General features: G+C 39.9%; 1 protein-coding gene across 5 annotated transcripts in view; it reads right to left on the reverse strand.

Moving 5' to 3' along the window:
* Positions 1–24,608, reverse strand: part of ULK4 (unc-51 like kinase 4) — a 447,445-nt gene that overhangs the window by 67,353 nt on the left and 355,484 nt on the right. For all 5 annotated transcript variants that reach the window (XM_030551188.1, XM_030551184.1, XM_030551185.1 and 2 more), the window contains exons 34-35: positions 20,670–20,768; positions 5,965–6,150 (exon numbers count right to left, since the gene is read on the reverse strand). In XM_030551188.1, the coding sequence (XP_030407048.1) occupies positions 5,965–6,150; positions 20,670–20,768 (285 nt within the window). The remainder of the gene's footprint in view (positions 1–5,964; positions 6,151–20,669; positions 20,769–24,608) is intronic.

The raw sequence follows: 24,608 nt of genomic DNA on the forward strand, positions 1-24,608 counted from the left end.
TGAGAATTTGTGCTAGTAGAACACATATGTTCACGTAAACTGATGTGGAAGGGTGATAAATACAGCAGAAGCAAATTTGTTCAAAAATTCAAACAAATATTCTATTATTCACTCGGTTCTTGGCACACTGAACATCAGAACAATATACAGCGACTGTAGTGCAATAGGAAATTGAGCTCACTGAAATCTAAATTAATATATAAATTACACTACACTGCTTCTTACATTCAGCAACATTAGTTTTCTTAACAAATTAAAACAGTGTTCTTCACTGCTGAATTTGTCCCAATGCATTGCCTCTTGAGTGGAGAAAAAGGACAGAAGGTTTGTAAGAGATTCAGTATTGTTTGTTAACATTAGTTAGGAATATTATCTCTGCTTTTAAAACTAAATATTATGTCTGTTTTTTAAAATATCATCTTAAAATGTATTTCAGCCACAACACATTCAGCATTCAAGGGACAATACTAAACTTACTTTGTAGACTAGATTAAAACCCAGCAGTGAAATGGAAAAACAATCTTTTACCACCCAAACACTCATGGAGTACAACCTTTAGAAAGTGATTATTTCCATTACATTTTCACCAGGGACTGGCGGAAGAGCAGTATATCATGTTATTACAGAGCCTGGAAATGTAATGGCTTAAGGTTGCTAAGCAACACCACACTGTTAAAGGCCTCTATGTCTGTGATTTCTAGAGATTCTCTCAAAGCCTGTCCATAACTATTACACAAAAGGTCTGCCTGGAGTTTATAAACAGACTGAGCTTCTTGACACAATGATGAGAGGATAAAGAAAAGAAGTGGCATTAATACTTTTATTGTATTTGCTACACAATATTTTGGGTAATAAGTCCTGTTTCTGATATGCATAACACACCTTAGCATTGACTGGCTTTTCATTGTTGAAGAAAGCATTAGTAATTTATATAAAATGAAAATGTTTTATCATACTGAAGAAAATTCTATTAGAGACTGCAGTCAATAAAATAAAGGCATTCTGTATGACTGACAAAGGACACAACAATGCAGGCTGAAGATTGTTTGCTTGGTATCAGAAAAATACATTCTCCACTTAAAGTTTAGCATAGCAACAACTGGTTGATTTCGATCAAAGTAAGAACAAATATACGTCAGCAACCTACATCTTAACAAGCATCTTAACAACTTAACAAGCATCTCTTCTGATGAAATTTCTACTCAAAGCAATGGAAGAAAATGGGCCACCATAGTAATTTAATTTATGCATTTTAAAGGTCAATACAAAGAAAAAATATCACCAAGAATAATTCCTTTCCCCTAGTAACTGAGGTTCTTTGAGAGTGATGCTAGTGCACAATCATACTAGTGGGATATGCTAACAGGTCCATTAAGTTTTACGAAACTTCTAGAAAAACTGTGCCTGTTGAGAATTGCCCCAGCACTTCCTGGTGGCTCTAAATATTTGGAGCTGAGGTTACAAAGGTAGCACTGTCTAAGAATCAGAGGCACTATTGTAACTAATTGTTTTCTCTTCTTCCAGGAGTTCTGAGCATAGTAACTCTTGTGGGAGACAAGTGACGAGTTTAACTCCCACTGAGGCAGAATGAGGAATTCTACTTAATGATGGCAGAACTGACCTTGTAAAGCAAACATCAGTTTGATTTAGATTGTAAGCTTTCTGGTGTCAGAGCTGTCTTTTTGGTGTTTGTGCACATAGCGGCTAGCACAATGAGGACTGATCAAGGCCTACAGGAGCTACTACAATAATAATAAAAAATAAAAGCTAAGTCAAAAGAACAGTGCTGAGTAAATGTGTGTACAGAACTCCAGGTAGCAGTCCTGCACAGTTCTGTAAGTGTGCAAAAGCATGCCACTGATGCTGTCTTAAGTCCCAGCAGAGTAAACACTTATATCATGAGGGGATCACCCTACCTAAAATTAACATCTTAATATAAGCCTAATCCACTCAAAGATACTTTGGCACTGAGCCCGAAAAGCTACAATAAATCTAGGTGGATTGCTAAATGTCCTACACAAACAAGAGCTGAAGTACCTTTTGTCATCTATGGTGTGGAATCTAGTTTCTGATGGGTGAGAAAGAGGTGCTGGGAGGAACACCACAAAGAGATTCAAGTTCTGATTTAGGTGGAACTCAGACACCACTTTTAGCAGGAATTTAGGATTGGGATATAGAATAAATGTCTGTGGAATACAATGAAAGGAGGATCAGCCATTAAAGCCTGCAGTTTATTCATTCTTTTCACTACAGCTTTTTTTGTTGACAAGCAGAATAAAGAGCATTCTCCCCCTAGGTTAAAGGGTGCAAACACTGCCTTTCTCACCACCAAGCTGAGAGCTCACATTGCTAAAGCTTCTCTAACCAATGAAAGATATTGTTCAGTTCTTTAAGGAATCCTGTGACGGTGGAATGACTTAAAACTGCAGCACTGGCCACTGGAAGATGGTAAACTGATAGAGAGGTGTGCCCTGACTAAAGATAAGGAGAGGCCAAGAAATTTTGAGCAAAGCAAACAGTGCAAAATAAAAATTATTTGCTCCCATAGTGAAAACCTTTTCTACTTTCGGTGAGATGTTTCAATGTAGATGATTTCCTGGACTGTAGTATGGTATTCTGTACCTTTGCAGAGTGGGCTAAGTCAAAAGATTATCAGCATCCTGTAAAGAAGCAAGGTGAAATGATTTTGGAACTGGAATGCAAAACAAGACCACTTTCCCAAGGCAGAAAGTTCTGATGGCACTGGCAGATAATACAAAGGGACGTAAGAAAGATCTTGGAGATCCAAATGCCAATATTGCCTATTCCAAGATGAAGCAACCAGAATGACAGTTATGATTTTGCACTAGTGCTATTTACACACTGCATTTCCTTGCGGCAGGCCAACATTTCTTATTCCGTTTCTGTTAAATCCTTCTCTGGAAACACTAATAAATAATCTCAGAATAAGGCTGGCCAGCCTGTGTGGCAAAGAGAAAAAAATATAAATAGTTTTACAATCTTGAGTGGAGTACATTTTTCTGTTTTTCATTCCTATTTTCTATTTATATTAAAATAAAACCATAAACAAGGGATTCCTAAAGAGTACATGCAATCTGTCAGATTCAACTAATAAGTCTGTCCTGGATATTTTTATTCTCTTCATATATATTTTGGGGGAAAAAATCCAATATATTAAGATAGTCTAAACCTCAATGGAGAAATGCAGTCCTAAAAAGGAAAATATCTATCACAGTCTCATCAAGTTCTAAGCTCTTGTAAATGGTCTAAAATTTTTTCCCCTAAAATCCCAACTCTGTCCACTGTATGTGCACTATGTGTAGAAGAGAAAAAAATTAATGAGTTCATATTATTAAATCAAAGTCACACAAATGAGTTTCTCTCTCAAACAATGTCTGCCCAATAACGTAATGATTTTATTCACTTATTCTGAATCAAAGATTCGAAAATTATAGTACATGGACCACTTGCAGGAGAGCATGGCACTAGCTCTTCCTCATTTCCAGCAGATATACTATATTAAAAGAAGCCATTACAGGAATACATTAATACTTCTCTAATATTCCTTGCCTACGTAAGTAACAGTTATGGATGCAACAGGGATGCTATGCTGCCATAGACGTAAAAGTGGTGGTGGTGAAAGCAACTGAATGGGATGGCAAGTTGGTGCACATAATCTCTCTATTAATATTTTGACCAGCTATGAAAAAGTCTAAGAAACTCTTCCCTAGGCTACAAAATTCACCATAAATAACTGAAAGTGGCCTGAGTTAATCTTAAATAGATCTGATAATATTTCAATGTGTTTGGTGATTACTGTAATTTTGACATAATAATAATAATCTCTTGTGAACAGGAATTTTTAAGGTTCACAGAAATAATATAAGATTTACTATATTGTCAGTTACGTTACCTATAAAACCTGCTTTCACTGCTCCGAGAGGAAATCCCAAAATCTCATTAAAATAATTACAGACATTTGTTTATTATAGTAAATAGCAAGTACAGCAGATGGAAAGGTAATTATCCAAGACTAGCAATGAGTCCAGCCAAAGGATCTTTCAAGAGACTTCAAGATGACAAACATGGTGGGACTTACACGAAAGTTACAAATCGTGATTTGCCAGGCGTATCATTAATCTACTTCTGAGAAACAACATTGCCATCTGTACAGGCGAAGCACAAGAGGAACTGAAGTCATTACGTCAGTAACTTTTCACTTAAGGTGAAGAGCTTGTCTGATTTCTGTTGACTGATAATCTATGTTATAACCATTCCACCAGGAGTAGCCTCTACCACTTGATGAGAATGAACAATCAATAGTCTATATAAAAGTTTACTTCAACTACAAAGCAGTCGGCATCTGACATGAAATCAAGCTCTATACGTTTCTGAGTAGCAATTTTTATTACAAGTTTAGTCTTTTTGGAAGGAATTCAAAATAATTTTCTATTATAATTCTTAAACTCAAGGTACTAAATACCTATATAAACAATTAAAGCTTTCTATTAAAAACAATTAAATGGTTAACTGAAGGAAAAACAGTCCTTTTATAGAGGTTCTAAATGTAGACAATAAAACGGGTCCAGGTGCTGACATTTTCTTCCAAAGAAATTAAAATGGATTTTTAAAAAATATGAATACTAATTTTGACACTGCGGTCTATATGGTTTTATAAAAATATGGTAATGAGTGAATATAATATAACTGGAATATGCTTCATGCAAAAGGTCTCTTGTAAGGTATCATTACAAAGCTTACAATCTACTGAGTGTGATCATCCTATTTGTATAAATGTATCACTCTTGTATCTGAAACTAGAAATATGAAATAACTCTAAGGGCCTATTGTAATTATGCAAAGGGTGGGCCATTAATGGTGGTTTGGAATCTTGATGACTCTCATTAACCAGCACAATTCTCTGCAGACGGGTGTGTTTCACCTGTAAGTCTTCCTGTATACATGTGTGCTGGCAAGTGGGTAATGAAATCTTGCAGTGACATGTGATCATGTCACCTGAATTGGAATCCATTTTTAACCTGGTGACTTTCCATTGAGAAGGATGGGGTGGGAACCCAGAGAGGGACAAAGAATTCCTGCCTTATGCAAGAGATATATAAAGGGGAGGAAGAGAACAAAGGAGGGAGAGGAGCCATCATGAAGAATCCCCTAACTACCACCTGAGCTGGAACAAGAGCTGTACCAGTGGAAAGAATTGTGCCCAGGCCTGGCAGGGGTCCAGTCTGAGGAAAAAACTTACTGAAGCATTTCCGAGGGTGAGATTATCTGTATTCAGTTTGATTAGACACAGATTTGCGCATTTTATTTTATTGTGCTTGGTGACTTACTTTGTTCTGTCTGTTACTGCTTGGAACCACTTAAATCCTACTTTCTGTTTTTAATAAAATCACTTTTTACGTATTCATTAACTCAGAGTATGTATTAATACCTGGGGGAGCAAACAACTGTGTATATTTCTCTATCAGTGTTATAGAGGGCAAACAATTCATGAGTTTACCTTGTATAAACTTTACACAGGATAAAATGGATTTACTTGGGCTTAGACCCCATTGGGAGTTGGGCATCTGAGCTAAAGACAGGAACACTTCTGTTAGCTGCTTTCAGGTAAACCTGCAGCTTTGCGGCAAGTAATTCAGACCCTGGGTCTGTGTTAGAGCAGACGGGCATGTCTGGCTCAGCAAGACAGGGTGCTGGGGTCCCGAGCTGGCAGGGAAGGCAGAAGCAGAGGTAGTCTTGGCACATTGGGTGGCAGCTCCCAAGCAGGTTTCTGTGATCTAATCTGTCACACAACAATTATGGGATTTTTGCTTCGTTAGAAAAATAAATGTTTACTTAAAGAGGAAAAACAGCTCTCAAAAAAGTTTTTATTAAGGGGTACTAGAGCCTAGACAGACAGTTAAATTGGAATTCTGGACAGCAAAAAGTTATATCTGTTTGACTCACCAATCTTTTGATGATTCTCAGCAAAAGCTTCTGCTGTTTTAGATCCCTCTTGGACTTTAATACTTCAGCAAAGCTGTCCATGTTTTCTGGAGACATACTGTCCAAGTTGTCTCCTCCGTACAGCTGAACCAACAATGACAAGCATTTTGATGCAGTCTCATATATTTCAGTGTCATCACTAGGAAGCTAAAATAAACAAATAAACAAACTTAAATTCCGCAAAATTCTGTATCACTGGGATCTGAGAAGAGCATTAAAATTTGTGCTAGGAGGCAAAATTTTATAGTCATCCTAATTGAAATACATTATTAAACATCAGTAAACTTTTAAAGTGATTGAAAGACATAACTAAAATACAGTTATTTTTGATCAGCAGTGTATAAGTGTCTACAGTATGATTGGTTTATTTCACCTAGTTAACCGACCTACAATGGCATCATAAGACTCTACACATATTGCTACTGTTTCTGTTTAATATATTTTATTGCTGACTTTTAGGACTGTGCAATTTTGCTTCAAACAGCATGAATAGAATTTAAGATCAACAGAGACCATTATAATCCTCTAGTCTGACCTCTTGCATCATACAGGCCACAGAATCTCACTCAGTTATTTCTGCATCAAGTCTATAACTTCTGGCTGAAAGACATCCAATCTTTGTTAAAGACTTCAACTGATGGCTAATTCACCACATCTCTTGGTAAATTGGTCCAATGGTTAGCTATCCTTATTTCCAGTCTGAATTTGTCTAGCTTCCATTTCTAGCTATTGGTTATTGTTATGCCATTGTGTACTAGATTAAAATGCCATCTAATACCAGATATCTTCTCCCCATTCAGGTACTTATGGACAATAATCAAGACACTTAACTGTGTCTTGTTTAAACTCAATAGATTGAGCTTCTTAAATCTCTCTCTGAGGCAGGTTTCCCAGTTTTCAAATCATTCTTCTAACACTTTTCTGAATTTCTGCCAAATTTTCAAAATCCTTTTTGAAGAGTGGATCCCAGAACTGGACACAGTATCCCAGTAATGGTCTCATCAATACAGTATACAGAGGTAATGTCACCTCCCTTCTCCTACTCAATTATTCCATTCCAATAACTATTACTCAGTTTATCACAAAACTACTACTAAGGGTCTATCTGGATCTAAGAGCTGTCTATTAGCACTGTGCAGGAGCTCAGGGTTTCGGCAGGGAGATATAATTCTCCCCAAGCCCCCGGACCTGTTGCGGAGTGTCAAGGTTCCTTCCCCACTCTGAACTTTAGGGTACAAATGTGGGGACCTGCATGGACACTTCTAAGCTTAATTACTAGCTTAGATCTGGTACACTGCCACCATCCAGAATTTCAGTGTCTGGAGCACTTTCTGTCCCCCCAAAACTTTCCCCTCCCTGGGTTGCCTTGAGGGACTTCACCAATTCCCTGGTGAACACAGATCCAAACCCCTTGGATCTTAAAAAAAGGAGAAATTAACCATCCCCCTCTCTTCCCTCCACCGATCTTTGGTGAGTCCAGATCCAATCCCCTTGGATCTTAAAACAAGGAAAAATCAATCTGGTTCTTAAAAAGAAAGCTTTTAATTAAAGAAAGAAAAGTAAATATCATCTCCGTAAAATCAGGATGGAAAATACTTTACAGGGTAATCAGATTCCTATAGCCCAGAGGAACCCCCTGTAGCCTTAGGTTCAAAGTTACAGCAAACAGAGGTAAAATCCTCTCAGCAAAAAAGGAACATTTACAAGTTGAGAAAACAAAAATAAGACTAACACGCCTTGCCTGGCTATTACTTACAAGTTTGAAACATGAGAGACTAATTCAGAAAGATTTGGAGAGCCTGGACTGACGTCTGGTCCCTCTTAGTCCCAAGAGCGAACAACCCCCCAAAAAAGAGCACAAACAAAAGACTTCCCTCCACCAAGATTTGAAAGTATCTTGTCCCCTTACTGGTCCTCTGGTCAGGTGTCAGCCAGGTTTACTGAGCTTCTTAATCCTTTACAGGTAAAAGAGACATTAACCCTTAAATATCTGTTTATGACACGGCGCCTCTCCCCCAAACCCTCCCCCGAACCTGCCAAGGCCTGGGGACAGGCACCCCTCCCCCAATCCTGACCCAGCCTGGCCTGAACCTGCTGCAGCCAGGGGAGAGGCAGCTCTCCCCCCTAGCTCTGGTGCTGCTTCGGGCTGAGAGAGCTATGGGGGTGTCCTCTCTCCCCACCGTAGCCCCAGGGAGCCCCACTGCACCCCTAACCTCTCATCTCCAGCCCCACCCCAGATCCCACACTCCCTGCTGGAGCCCTCACCTCCCCTGCACCTCAACCCTCTGCCCCAGTCAGAGCCCTCATCCCCCTGCACCACAACCCTCTGCCCCAGCCTGGAGCCCCTCATTCCCAGTCCCACCCCAGAACCCACACCCCCAGCCGGAGGCCCTCACCCCCTTGTACCCCAACCCTCTGCCCCAGCCCTAAGCCCCCTCCCACACTCCGAACCCCTTGGCCCCACCCCACCATATGAATTTTATGTGCACCAATATGGAGGTGATGTGACAACACATCACCTCCGTACTGGTGCACATAACAAAATTCATTCTGCACATGGGTGGGAAAAATTAGAGGGAACTCTGATCTGGATGAGTCCATGGGGAAAGGTCCATCGTAGCTGTTAGCAAAGATGGTCAGACATGCAATCCCTGTCAGAAGCCAGTAGTGGAAGACAAGGTAGATCACTGCATAGTAGCCCTCTTCTGTACATCCTCACCTCCCAAAGTTCTGGTATGGACCACTACTGAGGAGAGGATACCAGGCAAGATGGACCATGGTCCGACCTAGTATGGCAACTTTTATGCTCTTATGCCAATACAAGGCAAGAAATATATAGCAAAGGCTGAAACTTAGACATCATATTATACCACAGATAGCTGTGCCTGGGGAATACAACTGATATGGTTCACTTTTGGGAACTCAGAGTGGAGAACTTTACATACTAGGCACCTACTCATGCCTAGGGATAATCATTAGAGTCAGTGATGATAATTTAGTCTTAAGTCTGAAATTTCTGACTTTTGTCAGTTTAAGACAAACCTCTTCTGTTATTTTAACATAATTTTAGTGTGTAAAGTTTGACATATTACACTCCTTAAATATCCCTGTAGTAATTCTTCAGATATCTATTAGCAAACAAAGCTGCCTTTCTTTATATCCACATAGCTCTTTTCATAAAACTGCATTACGATGGAAGCTATGGATTAGCATCCCTAAGATATATGACACCATATTACACTTAATATTATGGACGTACAGCTTCCTGTGAGAGGACCTCTCATGGTTATTCTTTACCCTTTTTGTTTTATTACCTGAATTTACTTTATTCTAGTTAAAAGTCTTATGTAGCTGATATTTATAACTTGTTCCTTGTCCCACTTATGTATGTATTTTACAAAGTACGTGACAACTGAAGGTTTTATATAACAAGGCAACCAGGGAAAGAAATTACATTTTATATTTATATGCCAAATTCTGAATTCTATATTCAATTGACTTCAGTGGAGGTTTTGACCAACTTAATTTTTCCTTTATTGGAAAAACAGCATCTTATCTACATGAAAAAGACATTAAACATTAAGAATCTATACTCTCTGATAAGTACCTTTTAATATAACATAACATATATCAGTCCAAGTTATGTTATCAGGTCAATTCAGATATGCCTACTGAAACATGCTACAAAGAAAGTCACTATACCTGCACTACAGTCAGTTTTTAAATATTATTTATTTTCACACCCAAAGAATTTAAATACATATTCAGCTAGATTGTCCTGGGCCCTTGCAGAGGGCAGTCTCCCAGTTCATCACCAGCAATAACTCAGAGTTGGTTTTTTTTGCAATAGCTGTAATCAGGGCAGCATAGGGATTGCTTCCTCAGCACTCCTCTGGGGACACAATCCACCCTGCAAGGAGGAGAAAGGATGTGTGACTCTGCCCCGATGATGTTGCACCACCCAAACATGAAGAATCAACCACTAGAGGCACAACTCCTCCTCGAATGTATCCTAGGGCACACCTCCTTCAATGAAGCTAGAATGTAATTAACACAATTTTATCCAATATACTTGATTCTTAAGGAATCCAAATAATAGTTTGAAGCCAGTATTGTCTACATCTAACACATGGAGACATCTGAAGAAGCGAGATTTATTACCCATGAAAGTTTATGCCCAAATAAATCTGTTAGTCTTTAAGGTGCCACTGGACTCCTTGTTGTTTTAGTGACATGAGAGTAAGCACAAAAGCATGGCATTGTTGTCTGACTGTCTGCATCAGCATTTTTCTTCATAATTCCCACATTGCACTACTACCAGTAGAGCTGCACGAAGGGAGCACTAGTGTAGAGAGGCCTATGGTAATATCAGTATACTCTTTAACACTGGCTGCCAGTCTGCACTAGTGATAGTACACAAGAGGGAAATTTGAAGAAAAATGCTGATGACAAGGTGCTGAAAGGCAAACAAAATAAAGACACAAAGCTGGAAAAGCCAAAAAATGAAACGCTGATTTTTGGGTAAGCAGTCTCTGATTTAAAACAGGAATAGGAAAGTTAATGCCATGTTGCCAGACAACAGCAAACTGATAGGCAGCTCATCTCTTTTCTTAATAAGGCAGAAGAGAGTTCTAATTTATTTTGCTAATTTGACAAATTCCATGTGCAATGCATGTGTTTTCATCTGAGAAAAAAAATATGTATCTGAATACTGTTCAGGTTTTCAAACCAGAACACATTTATTGCATAAAGAATTTGGTTGGACAAAGGGTGGGGGGATATCAAAAGAACTCTGGGCCTTTAGGAAAGGAAAGGAACGGAACTGCGCACTAGAATTCCATCAACACAATGCCAATTCTCTTCACTTTTTCTTAACCATAAGACATCTCTAGCTGCCTTTTCATTTTTTCAGTCTTCCAGAGGTTTATGTCTTGAACCTTTTGACCATACAGGAGTATATGGATGTCACTGTTCTGGGCTGCTGACCATTTGGATTTTTAAAGTACAGGATCCAAAACCATATAGAGGAAAATGATAAAAAACAAAAATACCCTATCGCCTGTTGGTGAACACTTTTCACAATGCGATTACTCTCTATCTGACTTACCAGTCCACATCTTCAAAGGAAATCTGCAGCGCACTTTCAAAAGATGAGTTTAGGAGCTTAAATTATTCTGCTAGATACCAAAAATCACGGACTAAACAGAGACATTGGTTTTATGGTTATCACAAAAATCTGTAACCCACTAACCCCCTCTATTTGTCCCATGACTGCAAAGGTGTTAGTGGGCCACTCTATCTTGAATGGTCCCTTACAATGTGTGCTAACTACTTATGCTAAACAATCTGTTTCACCTTGCATTTTGCTGTGACCAGGGAGTAGCTTTCCAAACATGAAGCAGAGCTCTATGTGGCTCGAAAACTTGTCTCTCTCACCAACAGAAGTTGGGCCAATAAAAGATACTACCTCCCCAACCCTGTCTCTCTACTTACAGAAAATGCACATTAAAGTAGCTAAAGTTATAAGAGTGCAAATAGTATAACCCTCCCCAATGATTTCCTATTTTGGGGTGAAATTTGTAAAATAAAATAACTGCTTGTTACAATCTTGATGCATAGTGTGTGTCAAGTTTCAGCTTAATTAGTTTTGATGGTCGTACTATGATCTCCTGAAAACAGGTTAATAATGTAAAATCTGAATGGCATTTAGTTCTATCTGGCATAGGCACAGGCATTATTAGCTCCATGTAGTTTTATACCAGATTCAAACTAAACAGGAAGTTGTTTTTTTTATTATGGTCTTACACTTTGCAGTTTATTGCCAAAATATGTCTTCATTTTGAGCCCAGTTACACAGAGTTCATGAATTACAAACCACTGCAAGAAATATGTGAGATTATTTGAGCTGAAGCGGCAGTTTTCACACCAATGGAGTTGTTAGGGCATCTAATTTTAGAGCTACAATGAAACTGTCTGGAATACCCTGAGGGGACACTACTTCAGCACTTTAATGAGGTTATACACAAAGAGAGTTTATTACGATAAGAGATAGATGTTCATTAGATCAGTAATATGATTACAGAACATGCTGTACAGGAAGGGCCATTGGGAGCTATAGGCAAGATGATTTTTGCAAACATTTGTATAAAGTAAAACGTCATTATTATACTTATTAGTACATATGCACACTTTTAAATATGTTTTTTTTTAAAAAAACATACTACATAACACTATCTTTTGGCTTTAAAAGCAAATTATAGACTTTCAAGCCAAGGAAAAACACATTTTAGGAAGGACTCTTCTTAGCTCACTTTAATATATTCTAATTGTCAAGGAATCAAAGGCCCCATTCTGAAATTTTGTACTTATGACAACATATCCTTATTTCCCCTGCAGTTTCTTTATGCAATTCCACCAAGGACAACTGCCCAGTATTCAGCCCTTTGGACTTCAAAGTGGGTGCGTACTGACACAGGAGTTTATACAAATTAATAAAAAAGTGATACAATTTCAAGCAGGATCATGGAAATTCCCTTTCTCATTGCTGCATATTGTACAGAGAAGAAAGCTATTTGTGGCCGGACATAGGGCTAACATCTAACAATACATAGTATCTGAGAACTGTCTGCATTCATAAGAAATAGGTGGTAGTCTATATATGTTGATACTCTTTCTCCTGACATTTTTGATGCCAGAAAAGCAGATGCTTTCCAATGCTTTGAAACAAGTCACAGCACAATCTTGGCAAATGAGAAAAAAGTTCTTGCTGGAGATTTATTTATATATATGCCAACATGCAACTGATCTGCCACCACCAAAGAAGAAATACACACCTATTTGAGAAGTTACTAATATTGCCAGTTGTCCTATGGTACCAAAGCCCTGAAGAAGCCTTTCTCCAAAAGAAAATACCAGTTTCCAGCAAGATGATCCATTACCAACTTAATATGTTATAAGAGGGACAGAAAGGAAATCAAGCATCATCGCAGAGATAAAGACTGTATTATGGATCGTTGGGAGAGAATCTATTCAAGCCAAATGTTAAAGAAAAGCCTGTTCTGTCTAATCCACCCAGTGGATACTTATATGACCCTCATCTCTGTAGAATATGAGCACCACCCAACTGAAAAGAAAAACAAAAACATTCCCTGCCCCTTTCTGTAGGAATAGTTGAAAGGTATAAGAATTTTCTCTTTTTCTTTGAATCTATGGAACACTTATTGAGGAAATGAATTTAGGGTATATTATCCCTTGCAATTGGAGCCCTCTCACTTGGCAGCCATCACAAGCTGCCATTCATATGCTATGCCAGACCAAGAATAAGGATTTATGGGAGCTCATCTAACTAAGGAGAAAGTTAAGTTACTTATTTCAAACTGAATTCTAAATTAGAGGCTCATTCTTGGCCTGACTTGGTAAATTTTTATTTTTATAGGTGTGCTTATGTCATCTTACTTAATTTAGAATAGTAGTAATAGTTAACTCGTAAAAATAACATCACATTAGTATTGCCAAGACCAAGTAGATTTAGCATGATCTACTATAATGCATAAGTGCTGGTCCTTTAATTAACGCTTCCTCCTATTTTTGGAAAGTTTCTGAAGAGCACTCCAAATTTTAGAGGGTATTACATTTGCAAAGCAATATTACATCAACTTTTCCAAATCATACAAATCATATCAGAATAGTCTAAATATTCCATTTGGTAATTTCTGCAAAGGCTACAAACTACAGGTGAAATAAATAAATTACAATTATTTTTAAATACAGAAGTATTGGACAACAAAAATGTAGATTGAATTGGTTTTTAAGCAATACACTTACCAAGAAGAATCTAGAAATAACTGGTCAATTTATTTTGCTTTGATCAATTAAGGACAATACTGATAATGGGATTAAATACTGAATTCTCTATATTTGCAGCGTTTCTGCATGATGAATTTTGTAATTATCTCCGTTTCAATGTTCTTAAGAACTTAGTGGTTTCATTTACATGCAGTCTGGGTGTCTTATATTTGCTTCAGTGTGTCCTAAATGTTGGACTAAATCACAATTACAGAAGGGAAAAATTGATTCTAGGTTTTTGACATTTTCAAGTTTAACACATTTTGATTTAAGAGTGTGCTAAGCATGTAAGAACTTGGTTGAAAAAATTAGTCAGTGGGGTGGGAGACACACAATCATCTACTTGAAGAATTTAAATACCAGTGAGGAATTGTTCAAGGTAGCCCAAGAAGTTGTAAGTATTGTAAGTGTAGCAGAATGAAAATACAGAAAGGATTTCAAGCCCTGCAGGTCTCACATCTGGGTCTGTGGGGGTCCTGGGAGTCATCACACTTCAATCCTCCACCTGGCAGCTGAGATACAGCAACTGGAACCAAGGTCCATGAAGCCCAATTGTGTCACAAGCCCCACCTCTATGTTCTGATTGGGAGAGCTCCAAGGCTCCTGATTGGGCCAGAGCCACAATTTAAGCCAGAAGAAGAATCAGGAAGTTGTCTGTACAACTGGGCTTCATTCTGCCATGGATTGCTCGTCTGGCATTTTCCAGTTCCTGCCTTCCAGTCCTGACTTGGCTTGACTCTTGGTAACTGACTCTTGATCCCTGCCCTTGGTTTGTCACTCGATTCTGATTCTCTGACATTCTAACCTGGCTTGATTCCTGGCAATTGGCTCCTGGCACCTTGGTCTGCACCTGACATTAACTCCTAGGCCAGGCCACCCATGCCCTGGCCCTGAGACAGGGAAATGTGCGTTGACTATCAGGGAAAATGTCTACCTATCAGACTGTAGGTGAGTCTCCTATGGGAGATGAAGGTTCATCATTTGGGCTATTTAAAAACTGAGTGGACAAAGCATGAACATGTACAGGGAACAAACTTGCATTGGCAGGTAGAATGAACCAGACAATCTACTAGGTCTTTTCATCTCTTCTAGGATTTAAAGTTTTGTTCTCTGTCCTTAGAGTTGCTACCATAGGAACATTTTTTAAAGAACTTGACAGGAGTTATGTCTTGCTTTTACTTTAAGTGGGATGGATAAACTGACCTGCCCAACTCCAGTATTAACTCCAGGTATGTCAATATTCTCTTACCAATAAGTACAATTCTGATATGTTTCTCTTTATAGTTTCACAGACACAGATCACTGAGACAGTAAGAGGGACAGACAGTTAGGTGGGGGTGCAAGGAAGTTACAGGATGACATGGTTCATCTTAGACAATCTAAATTGCTTTTGTGTACTCTATCTCTGTTTGGAACCATGCATACTTACTGCCTCAAGGAAAATAAAACACTGTATATGTACATTATGTAATTGCTAAATGGCGTCCAGTGTTGTTCCTTTCAGGTCACATACCTCACTGACGACAATGTCCTTGCCAAGTTTGAATCTGAATGTGAGATGAGCACAAAAACAACCCCCCCCATAGCAGGGTAGTCCCCTGCTTCTGCCCTGAAAGGGTTAAAAACAGCCCTGGGAGGGCGCTGTGGCTGGAGAAAGCAGCTTTAGGCTGGGGCAAGAAGCTTGGGCTGATTGGGGAAAGTAAACTCAGCTGTGGCCATGCTCCAGTCAGGCCCAGCTGGCCTCAATAAGAGGCTGGGAGCCAGAAACCCAAATAGTCTCTCTCTAGCTATAGAGGGAGATGGGCCTGGCTGCAGGGAGCTGGACATAAGCTACCTGAGTGAAGCGGGGCTGGGGAAAGGCAAAGGAGCTGGGGAGCTCTAGCCTGGAAAGCCGCAGGCTGTGGCCTAGCAGAAGGCCAAGGGGTACTGGGGGTTGCAGAGGGCAGCCCAGGGATAGGCCAAGGCAGCAGGTCCAAACCCTCCTTGCCAGTGATAAGTAGGCTGATACTGCAGTCTGCCCCAGGGCGCAGGGGCTAGACAATGACTGGCAGTAGCCATACACTGAGGCAAGGTGAGGATGGTGGGTAGGGGTTCCCTGGGGAAGGGAGACCCTGAGAGAAAGGGGTTACTGCCAGGGGGTAGCACCCCATGTAAAAGGGCACCGGGTCCAGGGAGGGACACAGGGGCCAGAGGACAGACAGATCACTGGCCTGCAGAGGGTGCTCCAGAGCTGAATCGAGCTAATTCCTGGAAGACACCAGCAGGAGGCGCGGCAGGGATGAGTCTGCTCGTCTGCACCCCACCCAACCTTTGAAAGCAGAACACATTTTCCCCATGCTCATAAAACTCAATCAATTCTAATTTACAAAAAAAGTTTAAAAATTCACCTTTACACTGTTACAAGGATGAGAAAATTCAACCAAAAAGGAACATTTCTGAAAAGATTAAAAATGACTGAAAACAGGTTTTAGAATGCAGTGACTCTTTCAGCCTTTAATACAGTGGTGCTATCATACCTCTATACAATGGCTAATAGCAACATGTACACTCATCAAAGAACAAGATGCTAAATTCTGCTAACTATTATGTATACAGAGGGTACATTTGTCAGTGTTTAGTTCTATGAACTTTGTCTGGTTTATTCATTTGCATTGTATTTTCCAGGTTGCTTTTGAATTAAAGTTTAGTTAACTATGATTAAATGGATGACTGTCACACATGTCATGAGACGTGGAGTCCAGCATTTTAATAGTTTTTAACATGTCTATTGTTCTTGAAATATTGGAAGTTTGAGTCAGCAAAGTGGATAAGCAGGTAGTATGTGGGAGAAGAAAGAAGTAAATAACTATGAAAGTTCTTAAGAAAACAACCAGTAGGGTTAAATGAGAGGCTACAGATAACAGGGTATCAGGATGAACAAATATACTGAAGAACTCAGAGAACTAGTCTAGGAGGGTCTCAAGAGGGGAGATGTCCAAGGAATAGACCAATAGGCCAACAGGAAAAAGCAGTGGTGAAACAAGATGATGTTTGTGGGGTGGTATTTTATGAGGCTTCCATCTACCATAAGGGATATGTAAGTGGGAATAAGGTAGTCACTATATACCCAAGAGATTATGCAATGTTCACCCATTTCCCACATAAAAAAGAATAAATATAATGAGCCTGGGTAACAGGGTGCTGGCTGGGAGAAACAAGCCAGGCCTCTGTTAGCCCTGTTCCAGGGGAAGAAGGGTAGTAGTTGGGCTGGCTGAGGGGCCATGCCCTAATTACCAGACTGGATCCATCTGCAGGCCTGGGTAGCCAGCCTGCCCTGTAAAGCTGGCTAAGAGACAGGAAGCAGGGGGAGACAGGAAAAGGAGGAGCGTGGGCTCTAGATCCTTGCTGGCTGGGAAGTTAGCAGTCTCCCAGAGTGTTGGTCTCTGTAAATAAGTGATCACGGGAATGGACACAAACAATAAAAGGACACAGGTGCTGCACTTCAGTTGGTCTCTGACTGTTTGTGGAGGGGCTGGGAGAAGGCACCGCTACACCCTGGTTCTGCAAAGATTGTTTGGTAATTACAAACCATGATTAACTTTTCATGCATTTTTTCATGATTTCCCTGAGTTGTGATGATTAGGCCAAACGGAGAGGGATGCTGAGCTGCATCTTCCACTGCAGCCAAATGCTTTGCACCTATGATGATCTGACCCTTTGTTACAATGACTTTCCTCAAAATTTGACAAATGTACAGCTATGATTCACAGCACGATTATCTCATCTAACATTGTAAATAATAAAAGGCCCATATTCAATCTGTTTTATTTAACTTCCAGTAAATGTTATCTACAGAGGGGTAGAAACTATAAAAATAATCTGTAGAATTAAGGACCAGTTCAGGCCTTGGGCTATACACAAAGGCAAATACTTGAAAAAACATGGCCAGAAGTCTTGGGTCATGCCCCAGAACCAGTGGATTTCACAGTCTACACCTTCCAACCTCCAGTTAAAGGATACAGTTTACAATGTCACTTGTACCCCCTTATCACCTACTCACTGCTCTGTTAGGATTAATCATCATCCGTGGAACAAGTAACCTCCATGGGCAGCTGTGGGCTCACTCCTGGGCTGACATGATTGTGGTGTTACATTATCTCTGGCAAAGCAGCATTTATGCCAATATCAGCACAAAGATTGCTTTTAATTTTATAACAAAGGGTTCAATACAGATACCTTCACTAATAGGCAATTGATGCAAAGTTCAAAAGAAAGGGAAATAGGTGAGTTAACTTACATAAACCAATGCAATTATGCATTTATGTTAAGAACTTGCACCTCTCACACAGAATACAAGGAAGATTGATCACTTTTAAAAAATCGTTTCAAGATTCAAAAGGAAAAGAATTAATATGCATCATCATGCTTCTTGATTTATATATTTAAAACAGCAAATACCAAGTGACATGTTAAACCATCTTCAATACATCAGAATAGTGGAACAAAGTAAAGCACAGCTGTAACTGAGGCTGCTCTGATGAGATGTGGAGGTGGGTGGTAACATAATAAGTACATGCTAACTATACATCTTATTCTATCCTTTAATTAGAAGGTTGTAATAGACTTCCAGGTGGTATAGACTGAGTAAAGCAAGACTACTATTTTTCTGTTCTTTAGGGAGCTAATGAAATTTAAGTCTAAAGGTCAAAAAAGTAAACATTTGTCTATCTCCAGTGTTTTGCTTAAAAGGACATTGTGAATCTGTTTAGGTTTCAAAATTTACCATATACATAGATTTTTAAATTAACAATATATAAGAGTTAGAATATTATGTAATCCAAATTTGAGCACACTCTGCTTTGTTGTGGGGACTTGAGTGGGGATTTCAAAAGGGTTTTATCAATTGCTGGTACAAGTAAATCTAGTCTAGGTAATGTCTATAGACAAGTCTAGTACAGAAAATTATAAAGAAAGCATCATACTTCCTCAGAATAGAAGTCCACTGGCAGAGTAAAATCAAAGGTCAGCATTCATGTCTGGATACCTATAGGTTTTGTTTAGCTGAGACTGGAACATTTTACCTAAATTCTTTATTACAAATTTTGGTGGTTCAAACACCAAACAGAAATCAGATTTGAAAAACAGGGAGAAAGGAAGAGACCAGGTACTTAACTGGAAGTCTAAGTTAGGATTTCGCATTTAGGCATGGGTAGTTACAATCAGGGCCAGCTCCAGGGTTTTTGCCGCCCCAACTGGTGGGAGGGGGAAAAAAAAAAAAGCCGTGATCGACGGCAGCTCCACTGCACCGCTTTCTTCTTTGGCAGCAATTTGGCATCTGGTCCTTCCCTCCGAGACCAAAGGACCCGCTGCTGAATTGCCACCGAAGAGCCCAACTGCCGCCCCTTCCCCTTGGTCGCACCTGCTTGCTGGGCTGGTGCCTGGAGCCGGCCCTGGTTACAATGGGGACAATCCTCCAATAGAGCCCCTGGGAGCACAATAGATGGAAGTTAGACCCTAAAAGCCTGTTATCTGTCCAAAGGAGGATATTCCTGGAGTAGGTGCTGTTGTAGGATTGTTCTCTGAAGACCTCTTCACAAGCCCTGGCATAGTGGGTGTGCTGAGGGCGGGTCATAGCACATAGCCCCAGAGAGGCTACTACAACTTAGATAATGCTCTGGAGCTGCTTCGGTTACATCAGGGGCCTCTCCAACTTCTAGAGCAGGCTAGGGTAAGGAGATTACAAAGATGGCTTAAACCAGGCCTGCACAACTCGTAAAGTGGCGAGGGCTATATTACTCCAAAGAAAACAGTTGAGGGCTGAAACCCCCTGGCCCCCCCCCCCCGAAACACATCTCCCGCCCCAGCGCCGCCCAGCCCTGCGGAAACACCCCACCTTCCCCAAAGTATAAAGCCTCCCCCTCCCCTGGGCAGGGGGCAAGCCCAGCAGCCCCACCCCGCCGCTTGCCCGCTGACCACACAGTGAGCCCACGCGGGCCGCATGTTGTGTGGGCCTGGCTTAAACCCTCCTCAACCCTCCTCCTGCTGTGCTGCAAATTCCGTTACAGAATCTAACCCAAACCTCTTGCTTCTGATTGGTTCCACAAGATAGGAACTATACATCTGCATTATGTGGAGGTTAAGAACCCAAGTCTTGAGAAACTCTGTTTTCAGGGTGACCTTAATGATGCAACCATGGCTGTGGCCATGCCTCATGAAAGTAGTTGCAACGTACATATCACTTCATATACCACTCCATATTTCTGGAACATGGTGCATGATGTGCTACCCTGCATGAACCACTCTAAGGCATTACCTGGCCTGGATTCCATGGATTGCAAGTAATGTAACCTTACCATGCCTAACTGGCATGCCCAGCTGCAAAGAAGTAAGTCAGCATCAGTTTCACAGATTCTAGATGCAGTGCCCAATGTCCTCTCTCTGCTTTGACGTATATCATTACGATTTGGTTTAGGGGCAGGAGTACTAACAAGATACTAATACAGTCATACCATGTGTACCTCCAAACTAAGTACATTCCATAAAAAAAAAATCAGTGTGACATTTTCATTAAAAATAACTGAAATTCAAGGACAGTGATTTCATTGTCACCTGATTTATGAGTGGTTAATAATATGCGCTCATATTTCAAAATGCTCCACAGCAACAAGGTGTCGTGAGGCAGTTTTTTTGAATTTAGGATCCTGAAATTCAAAGTCCCCTCAAAAGCTTGTATGGACACTAAAACAAGGTATTGCCAAAAACTTGCATTTGGTTATCAGACTAGAGGAGTAATTTCAACTTTAGCAACATTCCAAAAGACTTACAAACAAGCAAGTTCTTACCAGATGAATAAGCAGGCTAATCAGGTCTGTCAGGGGTTTATTGCTAAGGAGAAGGTCTTCAGCAGCCTGGGTGTCCCCTCCTGTGCCAGATTTCTGTGCCTTAATGAGACAAGGAAAAATAAAAAGTCTTGGTGAGGGCTCAGCTTTGAGAAACAAATAAGGTCCATTAGGCGATACAAATTTGAATGGAAGTTCGAAGGAGGTGTTCTTATACTCCCTTTCCTCGTTAAGTATTCGGAGATCTCTATAAGAAGTTATAGTCTGATTGTGTCTGTAACAATAAGCACAAAGCAAAAGGGACTTATGCTTTCATATCGACTCTAAACTGATTTAATATGCTGACCTATGTGACATTTCTTCAGAAAGATACATACCTACTGTATGTATAATATATATATCTCCATGAACTCATAATATAATAATGTCTATCTACAATCTAGCTAAAAAATAAAATATGTCTGTCTACAATTTATGGTTTTTGTATATATTCTCTCTACACAAATATTTGACTTCTTTATTTTAATGTATAATAGTTCACTGAAAGTCTCCGAAGATCACCCTCAATTTTATGAGATGATTTTAAGTACAATTAAAAACAAGAAAATCAAGATGATTCAAAAGTTAAGACTTCCACTCCCGCCCTCCTGACTTGAATTTCCAAAGTGGAATGATGTAGTGGAATTTGAACTTCAGGTGCTTTACTACTTGTAGAAAATGCCTGATGAATAAGATTCCACAGGGAAATGGTCAATAGTCCTCTGACAGCACTAAACATAGAAGCTTGGTCCTTTAAAAAACAGAGGCAGATTTTTCTGTAGAAGCATTGGAGAAAATTAAGAAAATCAGATTTCTGGTACCCAAAATAAGTTCTCCAGACTGCCAACTAGTCATTGGCTACCAATCTTAAGAATATAAGCCTTAGACTCAGTCAATAATGGCTGATGCATGTAAATGAGGGCAGAATTTGGACCTAAGTGTATAGATTTCAGTTGCATTTCTCTTTATTTTACCAGACTATGTAACAAATCCTCTCTTCTCCTATATGCTTATATGGAGTTCTAATAACATACTTACTATTCAAATTGTGCTCAGTCAGGGAACACTCATTTTTTAAGAACACTTTCAAAAATATCTGATCCCTTAGGAAAAATACCCTGAAGAAACACTATATACTTTACATATTTCCCCTCTCCCCGACCTTGCTCTGGCCATTTACATGAGAAAGGGATTTTGCTCTGATTTACATGAAATCCCCTGCTTTTGTACGACAAAAGGTACAATCAAAAGGTTTTCCACAGGCATTATTTGTAATGTGCTTTGAGATCCTTGGATGGACGCCATCACAGAAGTGCAAAGTATTATTACTTTTACCAGATGCACTAGATTACAGTAACACAGAAATTCAAGAAAGACAAAGCTATTAGAAAATCTTGACCATCTTTCTGCCAAATATTTCAAAAAAGAAGCAGGCAGGATATGCCTGGTTGATAGTATAACTGATTATGTAAATTTGCATGAACAGAAAGGCAGATTTTTAGCACTCACTTCACACCCATTAAATTCTTTTAAAATGCAGCAGGACTTCTTTAATTGTACGAAACAATGTGTCTGAAATACAAAACAACCGGCCTCTCTTCTTTTGGCTCCCCCACCCACCTTCTCAGAACACTCAGTACAGTAAGATTCTCTATCCTCCTCAAGATTGGGGGTGGGAAGTATACTAGTCAAGACAGGAGAACAAGATGCGCAGCGCAATTAGTCTAGATACAGAAGTCACTTTCTGTCAACTAATTGAGGGCATTAATCAGATCATCTTATTACAAGGAAATCATAGGAACAACCGAGTTTGGGTAAAAGAATCAGAGGTTTTAAATATCTTTTAAAAGCACAAAATGCAATCCCTTTGAGTAATCCTTTTAAAAATGAAATACAAGAAGGGTAAGTCTTCTAGATGGAGCAGAGAGGATCTCTGACACTGCCCTTTTTGCTATTAAGCTTGTATTTAGTCACAGCAAAAAGGGATCTGGGCTGCAGGAGGAAGGTAAATATCTTTGTCAGTGCACTTGCACAAGCAGAGACATTGTATGGTCATCCACCCATTTCAAATCTTAGTAACTTTCTGTAAAGTGCACATATCAACACCTCAGTAGTGAGTCACTATTGACTTACATGACATCATATATTTTAATATCCCATACGCACTAGGGAGGAAATGTTTTGAAACATCAATGAAAAAATGTCAAATTAAGCTATTTATGGAGTGCACCAAAGCAAAAAAAATCAACAAGGATCTGTGTTATTAGCATACTGTATGACACCGACTTCAGCTAGCTAACACCATATGACGGAGCATACTTATTAAGGAGGTAGCCTTATGATACGTACAACGACTTAATCCAAAGCCCACTGACGTGAATGCAGGTCTTCCCATTGACTTCAGTCAGCATTAGATCAGACACTAAATGACTGATTTAATATTAGTGGTTCTGAATTACTGATTTGCATATTGGGATCTGATCATATGGGGAACAGATTGGCAAACAAAGATGTAATTAAAAGATGGGAACAAAAAATCCACTTGTAAATGAATTGTTTTGGCTATGAATACAAATATAAAAGGAAAACATATTGGTTTCAGAAGTTTTCTGTTAAATGAGAACAAGTGTCTGTTGGCACTTTTTGCCTGTAGAATCCTGATCAGGATCAAATCATCTGCTGTAGGGAATCATATTACTGTTCTGAAAAGTCTTCTTTTGTACTGAGAGGCTGATAGCACCCACTGGGATGTTTGTCTTGCAGCACAAAACCAGAAAGGTAAATAATAAATAATAGTTGATGTGCATTTCAACAGAGAAATATATTTTGGGCGTGGGGTGGTTCAAAGAGATGCTTTAAAACCATGTACAAAATTATACAATGTACAGTACTTCAAACTATACTGAACTGCTGAATAAACAACTGGCTTATTAAAAAGCTTGCAGTTCCAACCTACTATCACCCAACATAGGATCAGTATTGTGTCCTTATTATATGTTCTATATCATGGGAGAAAAATGCTTTGTTTTCACAAGAGTTTACATAAAGTGCCTACTACCATCACAACTGTTTCTCCAGTAATCCAAAGGAGTAAAATATAACCAAAAAAAGAACTTAGACATATCCAACAGAAAACACTTGATTCTACCCCTTCCCCCACAACAATCTGTTCTAATTTTATTGAGACACACAAGGTCGGTAAAAAAAACAGGAGTACTTGTGGCACCTTAGAGACTAACAAATTTATTTGAGCATAAGCTTTCATGGGCTAAAATCTACTTCATTGGATGCATGCAGTGGAAAATACAGTAGGAAGATATATGTATACACACAGAGAACATGAACATGGTGGGTAAAGCAATATAATTTATTGGACCAACTTCTGTTTCACCAACAGTTGTTGGGACATGTGATGCACTGGACGAGATGTGTAGGACCCATGGATCTTGAAAGGTATGTTGTAGAGGGCAGTGGTGAGCTGCCAAAAAATTAACAACCAGTTCCCTCCTCCTCACCCCTCGAGGGGGTCGTGGCTCTCTCCCAGGACTCCTGCCCCATCCAACCCCCCACGTTCCTTGACACCACACCCCCTGAGACTCCTGCCCCATCCAATCCCTCCTCTCATGACTGATGGCCCCCTGGGACTCCTGCCCCCATTCAATCTCCCTGTTCCCTGCCTTCTGATCGCCCGACTCCTATCTGCCCCAACCCCTATCCACCTATCCGCAAACTCCCCTGCCCTCTTCCAACACCCCCTCCCTGTTCCCTGCCCCAGTACCATGCTGGAGGCCAGGGGTGCTGGGCCAGGCCAGAGATGTTCGGCTGGGGCCACTTGGCTGGGGGTGCCTGGCTGGAGTCGGGGCTGGGCCGGAGCCATGCTGCCCGGCCAGCCGGAGTCAGGGC

This window comes from Gopherus evgoodei, chromosome 2, assembly GCF_007399415.2.
Source record: "Gopherus evgoodei ecotype Sinaloan lineage chromosome 2, rGopEvg1_v1.p, whole genome shotgun sequence".
NCBI classification, from domain to species: Eukaryota; Metazoa; Chordata; order Testudines; family Testudinidae; genus Gopherus; species Gopherus evgoodei.